At 42.8% G+C, this 10,580-nt stretch overlaps 1 protein-coding gene across 1 annotated transcript in view; it reads left to right on the top strand.

Annotated features, from left to right (window-relative positions):
* Positions 1–333: 333 nt before the first annotated feature.
* Positions 334–10,580, top strand: part of TSC22D2 (TSC22 domain family member 2) — a gene marked incomplete at both ends in the record, with an annotated part of 29,594 nt that continues 19,347 nt past the window's right edge. Inside the window, one exon of the mRNA XM_082003907.1 lies at positions 334–2,336. Coding sequence (XP_081860033.1) covers positions 334–2,336 — 2,003 coding nt within the window. The remainder of the gene's footprint in view (positions 2,337–10,580) is intronic.

Genomic DNA, 10,580 nt, shown 5'->3' with positions numbered 1-10,580 from the left:
CGGGGCCCGCGCCGCGCCGAGGCCGGCAGGAAGCCGCGGGGCACTCGGCCGGTCCCGTCGCGCTCGGAGCGGGGGCTGCGGCGGGGAGGAGGAGGAGGAGGAGGCTCGCGTCCTGGCCGCGGGAGGAGGGCTGCGGACGGGGAGGAAGAGGAGGAGCCCCGCCGCCCCCCGCGCGGCCCGCCAGCGGGAGCGCCGCGGCCCGCCCGCCCGCCGCAGGAAGCAGCCGGAGGATGTGCTGTAGCGCCGGGGCCCCGGCCGGCACCCCGTGACGGACCGCTCCGGCACCGCGCTCGCCTCGCCCCGGCTGGCGGAGTCCCTCTCCGTGGAGGAAACATGTCCAAGATGCCGGCCAAGAAGAAGAGCTGTTTCCAGATCACCAGCGTGACCACGGCTCAGGTGGCCAGCAGCATCACCGAGGACACCGAGAGCCTGGACGACCCGGATGAGTCCCGCACCGAGGACGTGTCTTCTGAAATCTTTGATGTTTCCCGAGCCACTGACTATGGCCCCGAGGATGTCTGCGAGCGGAGCTCATCTGAAGAGACTCTCAACAACGTGGGCGAGGCCGAAACTCCTGGCAGTGTCTCTCCCAACCTCCTTTTGGATGGGCAACTGGCAGTGGCTGCTGGTGGGGTAGCTGCAGCTCTGCCAGCAGTGGCCCCCAGTGGGGGTGCTGTGCCCAAGAGCTCCACTGTGTCCCTGCCGGCTGCTGCCCCTGGCACTGCCATAGCAGGAGGTAGTAGTGCTCAAACTGCCTTGCCCTCCACCGGGCCTTCTGCATCTGCTGCTCCTGGGATGATGTCTCAGACAGTGGCTGCTGCATGCAGCTCACGCTTCAGGGTGATCAAGCTGGACCATGGTACAGGAGAGCCCTACAGGCGTGGACGATGGACGTGTATGGAATATTATGACCGGGACTCGGATGGTGGTGGTGTCCTGGGCAGGACTGGAGATTGCATTAGACACAGCAGCACCTTTGAGCAGGCTGCTCAAGAGAGGGACAGTGGCCTCGGTGCCACAGGAGGTTCTGTTGTGGTCTCGACTGTGCCAGCATCAGCCCATGGCCCCGATTCTATAGCTGACAGTTCCCTGGCTGCTGTGTCACAGCTACTCCAGACAGAGAAAATGAACCAGTCCTCTCTACAGCAACCTAATTTTGTCATTGGGCAACAACAGCAGCCACAGCAACCCATAGGTGGGGCCATGCCTCAAAGTACTGCTCAACCTATGTTTTCTGGGGCTTCGGTAGCAAATCAGCAAATGATGGTGCCACAGCAATCGCAGCCACAGGTAAATACGCAGGGTGTTGCACAGGCTGGACCCAACGGGAAAGGCATGGCACCTCCAAATGTGACAATAGGGCAGCCAGGCATTCCTGTGGCACAGCAGCAGGTGCAGCAGGCACAACAGGCAAACATACCAGTGACTCAGCCTCAACAATTTGCTTATTCTCAGTCTCAGATTCCACCAGTGCATCTACTGCCGACGCAACCTTCTGGTCAGACCGAATACATGCAGCACATGACAATTATGCAGTCTCAAGGAGCTATTCAACAAGCTACTACGGGCTCTGTTCCAAGTACTGTGGCTTCCAGCCTTCCGGTGGGGCAGGTGACCGGCCAAAATCCTTCACCTGTGGGAGCGCCAGTGATGGGGGTGTCAGCACAACCTGGCGAAGCCGTCGGACAGGGATCGGGATTAATGCAGAGTGGCCAGACACAAGCTAGTCAGACTGCGGTTCCGCAACCAGGAGGTGTGGTGCAGCAAGGCATTGGACATACAGGGGTTGTGCAACAGAAATCTGTGACTCAGCATCAAATGGGTGGAAGCAATCAAGTGTCCGGAATGCCTGGTGCTCCCCATGCTGTGGTCTCTGGAGTTCAGAATGTGCCTGCGGTTGTGCCCGGTACAAGTGTGCCTAGTGTGTCTACCACTGCTTCTGTTACTATGCCAAATGTTCCTGTTACGCTGGTCCAGTCCCAGCTGACTAGCCACACTTCTGTCAGCAGAAGTACCGGCGTTGTCCAGCCACAGCACGTCGGACACTCGTTAATGCAAGGCACGTCTAACGTACCTGCGAATCTGCCACAGTCAAACCTTGGACAGTTTCAGACTCAAGCTCAATCCTTAGTAGGCCAGACTGATGATACTAGAAGAAAATCGGAACCCCTACCTCAGCCACCACTTTCTGTTATAGCTGAAAATAAACCTCTTGTGAAGCCTCCCATTCCAGACACTCTAGCAAATCCTCTTCAGTTACCTGCAAGTACTCCTATGAACAGTCTTGCCAGCTCTGTGTTTGGCATATCTATTCCTGTTGATGGTGATGAAGACAGGTATGAATTATAATGCCATAAAAATACCTTCTCTTAAGAGGGAGGGAATCAACTTTAAAGTTATTGTCAAGTGTTTTTTGTAGGTTCATATATTCAGAAAGTCATACTGAAATTTACCTGGGTGGTGGTTTTGGTTTTTTTTTTTTTTTGAAGAGTACAAAACATAACAAAGTGTTTAGGCAAGTAGTGAACTGTTCTTGTTCTCGGGCTGTGAGTGTGATTACCCTGTTCTGTGAGAAAAGTAGAAAGCCTGAAAGCTGATTAATGCATAAATAACATGACCTCTTCCAAATCAAAGGCTGAAAACTGTTCTTCTGCACCTAATTGCTCAGTATATGGGGAAATGTGTTCTTTCCTTTCCCCTGAGCACATTGTAAAACAGTCAAATGACAGCCAGGTTAAAATGGGTTTATCAACACCACTATATTGCAGTGTTGTTAAAAACTGAAGCGTAGTGCTATCTCAGGGCCATCAGGTGAGGTATCTTTGAGAACTTCAAGGCTTATAATGAAGGTTCTTGATTTTTATCCTGCTGTTGAATTTGCGCTTTATAGTATCAGTTAGTAAGAAAAGTACTTGCATCTGGATATGAATTTGTATGCACTTACAGAGTGAAAGCTCCTTTGCATCGAATAAAAAGGATGCCATAGACAGTGGAAAGTACAACCTTACAATGAGTTTTCTTTATAGGAAAGTAATTTGGATCTATTAGTTGTAACAAAGGTGTGTAATATGAGCACACTCATCAGAGGGACTGAGAGCGTAAGCACATATGTGACTTTTACTCCCATAGACTTGTTAGACTGCTCTGGAGGATAGTGGCTAAAACTGTTCTTAATTCTTTGAGAGAAGAAAGACTTTCAGGAAAAGGAGTGTTTGAGCACTGAGTTGATGTCATTAAAGTTTACTGTTGGGATTACTGCAGTTTGGAGGAATGAAATACATGTGGGTTATATGTATTGTATTTATAAAAATAGGAGTAACGCCATTATGAGAAGGTGTGATGTGCTGAATTATCCTGTAAGCCTTCCCTCACCTTGGGAGAGTACCAGACTTTAAGAAAACATAGTCAATGTTGCTTGGAGCACCTTTTAGTAAAGCAGCTGCATGTGTGGGGTTAGGGTGTAGTGGATGGAGCAGGTATCTCAAAGACAAGTTAGTGTTTGGAGAGTTAAATCTGCAGTAATGCAGGCCTTGTGCTCGCTGGAACTTTGACTAACGCTGTTTGAGAAAGTAACTCTGCTAATACCTTTATGCAAGCAAAAACCGTGTTATAAAGTTGTGCTAGTTCTGATTAAAGTGGTAAAGGACTTTAAAAAAAGTGTTAAACAGTAAAAATTTTTTAGCAGTTGTTGCCTACCTTAAGAGGATTGCTGACCCAGCTGACAAACTCTTCTTTGTGCAAATAAGGTTAGATTTCAAGCTAGTAGGTTTTTTTCATAGCTCAGTGTATTATCAGAAGATGACTTGTCTTGTGTTTAATCATTCTGATGAATAAGGAGTCAGGAAGAATGTATTTTGCATTTGCATAGCTTCTAATATCAATATTTATATAAATTGTAGTAACAGACATGATTATCTCTGACAAATGAATCACTTTATATAATGATAAGGAAAAACTTGTCCTACTTTTTCAAAACTGCAGGCTGCTAACTTTGCGTTGCACACTAGTGAGACAGTTCTTGGTACTCTTACCCTGAACAGTGATTTTTTTAAAAGTTATTCTTGTACTTTTATCTTTGAACTTGAGCCACCTTACAGCATTGCTTCACACATTGTTCATTTGTAAAGGAACTTTTTCAGAAACTTGGCTATGAGAACTATGAGTAAGAAATAGGAATGGACTCTAAATGCAGAGTGCTCTTTTTGACGTGCCACATTATGATGTTCCATAGAGAAACTAACTTGTGGTTATCTGAAAAGAAATGTGTACTTCTCAGTTGTCCACTTCTGCATCAGATGATAAAACCTTGTCATTTGCTGAAGTGGTGCACTAAGCAAGGAGCTGTATGGTATGTGAGTCTCTCCTGGCTTGGAATAGCTGTCTTTAGTAGTGATACTGATAAGTAACAAAACCTTGCTTTAAGCAGGCTTAGACTTCATACGAAGTAGGAGATACAGACTAGTAGATCTAAGTTTTTTGGTTTTTTGTTTTGTTTTTTTTTTCCTTTGCTTCCCTCAAACAGTATCATGACTTCCACTGGTTTCAGACAGAGAAAGGAGAAAATAGAAGCCTAGCAGCTTGTTAAGGCTGTTTTACCGCCTTGTTTTTATTTGCTTTACTCACAGAGAAGGCTTTATTATAAAACTGTCTCCTGCTTGTCTGCTGTTCTCTTCTTGCTTCTGCTTTTTTTTCCTCTTTCCAGACATTTAAATTATATCACTACTCCCATGGACTTATGCTTCATTGAAATCGGTGGTGAAATAGTTAATGAAGACCTTCAACTATCATTAATAGACTGAGGGTTGACACTGATAAAACTAACAGGGCGCAAAGGGAGCTCACACATCATGAGGCACTGTTTCAGGCTGCCTGCAGGTTCAGGAAGTTAAGGCTTGGTTTTGTTTAGAGAGTTTACTTTGTGTCCATAAGAGCTAGAAATTTGTGGAAAGCATTTTTCTCTTTTATCTTTATACTAATGTGCAACATACCGAGGAGGGGTGTGTGTGTCAATGTGTAGGCAGGTATCTACATTTATTCTGACACCTTCAATTACATTTCAATATTTGTACATATTTAAAGCTTGAGAAACTTCTGTAGATCATTCTCCTATAGTCATCTTCTAAAGCAGTGATTAATCAAGGGATACTGTATGGCTCTAAATATCCTGGTTTTATCTAGTAATCATTCACCATTCTGAGTATGAAGAGAACTGTTTTAAAGGTAAGCTAGTTTAGGACGTTTTAAATTCAAAATGAATGTTTTCAATTCTTTGAAAACAGAATGTGAGAAATATAGTAAGTATGAGACAGAGAGGTCTGATAGGAAAAGCTGGTCAGTTCCCATCTTTCTGAAAAAAAGTTCTGTGTATTATTCCTGTCTTATGGTCTGCTGTTTTAAATAGTACTGTGTATAAGCTAGAGGTGAAATGTTATATAGCCTGATATGTCGATAGATAATATAGAACTCTACATCTATAGATGTAGAAGTGACTTTTTTTGCAAGACATTGCCTGAAAACCTTTAATTTCCTGTTCTGATAGTCCAATATACTTTTACAGTAGCCTAGATGACTGTGGCTTCTTGCATTGTAAGAGTAATGAAGAATCAATTAATCAATAAATCTTATCTGGGGGAAGAGAAGGCGGCTAAGTGGTCCGAAAGAATTAAAAAAAAAAAAAAAAGCGCCTCTGGCATGTCACAACCTTCCTTTAAAAAGCAAAGCTTTTTTTTTTTTCAGTTATGTGTCGAAATTGCTAAGCTCTTAAAAAGAGAAATATGCTCTGTGGAAGCTATGAAAGATCTACAGCATAACAGTTTTATTTCCCTTCTCTAAATGCGGCTACAAGTAGAATAAACTGCAACAGTATTCAAGGATGGAGAAAATAGTACTCTTATTGAGGCAGATGTGAATATTGCAATCCACTTTGAATTTGGAGTCTGACAAATACTGTAAATTCTATTTGTATAGAACTGGATCTTGAAATTGCCCTGATGCTTTATTTGCTGGACTTCAGCAGCATTACTAATTATTTTGCATGAAGGACAGTCAGAGTACCTGGGAGGATTTTGGGATCAGTCTGTCTCAGTTTCTCCGCTCACCTTTATGCCCATGTATATGGATTTGTAGTTGACAAGCATAATATTCCAGCTGGCTTAATAACTTTATTTTGGCTCTTGGGGGAAAAGAAATATGTTGCCTCTGTTAAAAGAATGTGACTGAGAAAGCTTGTTCAAACCTCCTACATGTTTGGCAGACTTTTGGGGCAAAATATTACTAGGCATGTTGGAAAAGGAGCAGAGTATAGATCATTTTCCAGAGATAGCTGACCAGCTTGAACTGTGCAGGCTGTATTCCAGGAACGCTAATGAATGGCTGCAATTGTGAACTGTCAGCTACCACAGCTGAAGTGTTGAAAACCTGATTGTGCGGACCTCTTCACAGATATATATCTCAGCTCAGCTAAATCACATATTTGTATAGTGTACTAACTGTGCTCTTGAGACCATGTTCATAATATAAGGACAAAACTGGGTGTGGGTGTTAATGTAACTTTGGTAGGGGTTTCCTTATGTATTGCCCTAGATGCATGCTTTATTGTATTCCTCAAGAAAAATGAAGGTGTTCTGCAAATACATACCAGTAATCAGCATGTGAATTGCATTATTATTGAATACTGTCCCTTTCTTCACTTTGCTTGTAAACTTAATAGAGATTGAGCTCTACTGCAGCCGCAGGTTTGAATGTTTTCAGTTCTCCTCCTGAAGGATTCTGTTTGAGTGTTTGTAGAAGCAGGTGAGAATGAAACATGGACATGCTCCAGTCATGAGTGCCTTCAGTTTGACGGCCAGAACTACAGCATTTGGAAAAGAGTTGAGATAGGACTTCCGAGGTTGAACATTACAGGTGTTGATATCAAATGGTGGTTAATACAAACAAAACTCCAGTTAGTTGTGTTCATTTTTTTGTTGTACTTTCTATAACAAAAATTATGTAAGGTAACTCCAGCACCACACCAGTTTCTAGGTTATGGAAAACCTATCCTGCCACACATTCAGTTCTTGAGCATTACAAGACATCTAAACAGAAAAGTGTGGTTGCTCATTTGACAGTGCTGTTTTCCAGTTTAAACATTCAAATGCCTTTGTTGAGGAGGAGTCAGTACATTCTTAAAATTAATGAGCTGTGTTTCAGATGAGATAGTTATTAAAAGGGGGAAAAATGCTTGGAAGAAACTCACAAAGTGAAACAGTTCAATTTGTTTTAAAGACTGTAGCGTACCAGCTCTGACATAAATGGTTCTCTGTACCTCGTACTCCTGAGTGTTCTGCTCAGCTGCTGTCGGTTAATTTTTTTTCTGCTCCCCTATAGAAGAGTGCAAGTGTTCCATAGTCAGCTTATTTCTGAATGCTGTCTTGTATGGTAGAAATAACAGTATATGTTTCATGGAAGCTTTTTTTAAACTTCTCGTTAAAAGTTGAATATTCAAGTATTTAGTTTTTTTGAGCAAGGCAGAGCTGCCAAACTGCCATCAAATGGGTGAAGAGCTGAAATTTCTCTCAGGCTGTGCGTTTTTACAAGACGTGCTGATAATCTTTTATGACTTCAGGCAACAATACAGTGAAAAGGAATTGTTCCCTGTTACTATGCTGAATATTTGAATATCAGCCTGTTGCTTTTTGAGGTTAATATATAGATACAAGTTTTCAGTTTTAAAGCTGGTGATTAGCAGCTTCTGTTGCTCTTGAAGAATGCCAGCCTTGTTTGCGCTTTCTGTGTGTCGGCAAAGATTCCATAAGAAGTTTCTGTGAGGCTCCTGCTGTTAAAGTACAACTGCCTTAGTTCTGGTAGATAAATCTAGATTGTCAGCCACAGGTGTTTGCTTTTATTCCTATATTTGACAAAGTGTAAAGATAGAAGTATTTATAGTAACTGCTAAAGCTACTGTCTTCTGAGAAGGTTCTCCAGACATAAAAGACCACTTGAAGTGCAGCGTAAAGTTGTATCTTCATTCCTCCTCTTGAAAATTCCCCCATCTTTAAACTTAATAAATACAAATGTGTATTGAGTGCTAATAAATGCTTTATATTACAGGATAATCTATTTTTACTCATGCAGGGTAGGTGAGTTAGCCACATGAAGGACAGCTGGATGCTTGTCTTAATTTTTTTTGTCATGCAAAATAAAATTATTCCAAGAGGTTTTCTGTATATATCTGTTCTCCCTTTTGAAGCTGGGAGTAATGCATTTGCGTCACGACAGCTTGCTCAAATGCTTTTAACAGTGCAGAAGGAAGATAGAAATGTTAATTAGTACCATAAAGAGGTATCAGCTGTCTATCACAATGGCAACCGGCATGTTTGTCTAGTACGCATTAAAAAAATCACAAACTGAAATAGGGATCTCTGTCAATAGCAGAAACCGGTCACAGAATCAGAGGTTGAGGTTGGCAGGGACCTCTGGAGGTCATCTGGTCCAACATCGCTATTCAAGCAGGGTCGGCCACAGCCGGTTGCCCAGGACCATATCAAGGCAGCTTCTGAATACCTCCAAGGGCGGAGACTCCACCACCTCCTTGGGTGCTCTGTGCCGGTGCTCGGTCACCCTCACAGTGAAAAAGTGTTTCCTGATGTTCAGAGGGATTCTCCTGTGTGTCAGTTTGTGCCCATCGCCTCTGGTGCTGTCGCTGGACACCACTGAAGAGAGCCTGGCTCCACCCTCCTTGCAGGTATTTATATACATTGATGAGGACCCCTGAGCCTTCTCATCTGCAGGCTGAACAGTCCCAGCGCTCTCAGCCTTTCCTCGTAGGAGAGATGCTTCCTTGTCCCTTCATCATCCTTGTGGCCCTTTGTTGGACTCTCTCCAGCATGTCCATGTCTCCCTTGTACTGGGGAGCCCAGCACTGGACACAGTCCTCCAGGTGTGGCCTCACCAGTGCTGAGTAGAAGGGAAGGATCACCTCCCTTGACCTGCTGGCCATACCTGGCCTAACGCAGCCCAGCATTCACCTTCTTTTCAGCAAGGATACAGTCCTGACCTTTTTATTTCTGAGAGGGGATGAATATGGTGTGTATGTGAGGTGGCAGTGGTGAAGTATAGAATGGGTAAGAAATGAGATACAAATCCGTCACATGCTTCACTGAGACCAGTATCTGTCTACAGCAAGTTTAACTTGTCTGGTTTACTGGAGGATGGGGGATCAAAAATGAGGGTTAAAAAAACCCCTGCTTGCTTCTCTGTAATTTCAGCTATTTTTGTAGGGGTGTAGGAGACAACTCCTGGGAATGTCTCCTATGTAGAACACTTCAGTGGGTGCAAAGACCATAAATACCTCGACCAACCCTACAAATGCCTTTTTAAAAATACTGTTTCTTTAAGCCAAGTGGTAAGCTCTCCTACTGACAGTGCTTTAGTTAGAACCTTAGCTGAGCGCAGACTGGTGTGAAACTTGAAGAGTTGTAAAGAACTTGTAACTGGTGTGGAAAGACAGCCAAATACATTTATAATATACTATGTAATAAACCATGCCATACATGATATAGGTTCTAATATCTTTTTTTAAAAAGCTAAGCATTTAATTTAAAATATTTGCTGAGAGATGCTTTCTTGACCAATGTCACATAAGTAAGGACAGGTGGGATTTGTCTGAGTCTGCTTGAATCTGTTTTCTCCACTTTCTTTTTTCCCACAGATACTGAAATATTTTGTTGTCAGAAAAACAGAAAGCACTTGTATTTCTAGATAACTGAAATATCTGAAATGGCTGTACTGCAACTTGGGGGATGGGGGGGGAATCTAATTTTGGGGCTGTTTTCTTTGAAAATGAATACTCAAGCCAGCTGTTCCACTATGCAAGGCCACTTTCACCAAAAATCACAAGCAGCTTTCCCTTTCATCAATAGGTTTTAGGAAATCTATCTTTGTGGGCAGAACAGGCAGTAGGAGCCTAATCCTCTACAATAACATGTTCATACATATTAATAAAAGCCTTTTTCTTTACCAGCCAAGTTGTGTAAAAGTCAATATTTTTGAGTTTTGACATCTCTTCCAGATTTTTGTATGTATAATGCAATACTAGCAAATGTGGATCTTTTTAATCCAGAAATACAGAAATTTATGTTGTTTTTTACTACCTTCTTTCATCCAGCATATTAGGATCTGCTTTTTAAGTGCATTCCACGCTTGCTCTCTTGAATGGGACAATTTGCAAAAGAATAATATGGCATAATGATGTTAACTGGCAAATTACAATAGACACTGAAGGACTCAGTCCCTTGTGAGGTGAAGTTCAAGATGTTGTTTGAGACTATGTAAGTTATTTTCAATAAGGCGTTTGTTTGTGTTTGTTGTGTTAAACTTGTCTCAATTCATCCAAACATGGATAATATTGATGTGCCTCTGGCTTTTCTTGAAAGTTGCTTAATAGTGGTGGGAATCCCTGACTGGGTCAAGCAAAGACTTTCTCCATTGCCACCAAGTTTATCAACTTCTTGTCTATAGTTTTTTCTGTCTGGAGATGACATCTACTGTGGTTTTTTTCTTGAAGCTAAGCTGTGCATCATGTGAACTATATTGTCTTG

This window comes from Phaethon aethereus, assembly GCF_964289735.1.
Source record: "Phaethon aethereus genome assembly, chromosome: 9".
Taxonomy (NCBI): Eukaryota; Metazoa; Chordata; class Aves; order Phaethontiformes; family Phaethontidae; genus Phaethon; species Phaethon aethereus.
Note: the sequence above shows the minus strand (reverse complement) of the source record. Positions and strands in the feature narration are given on the sequence as shown.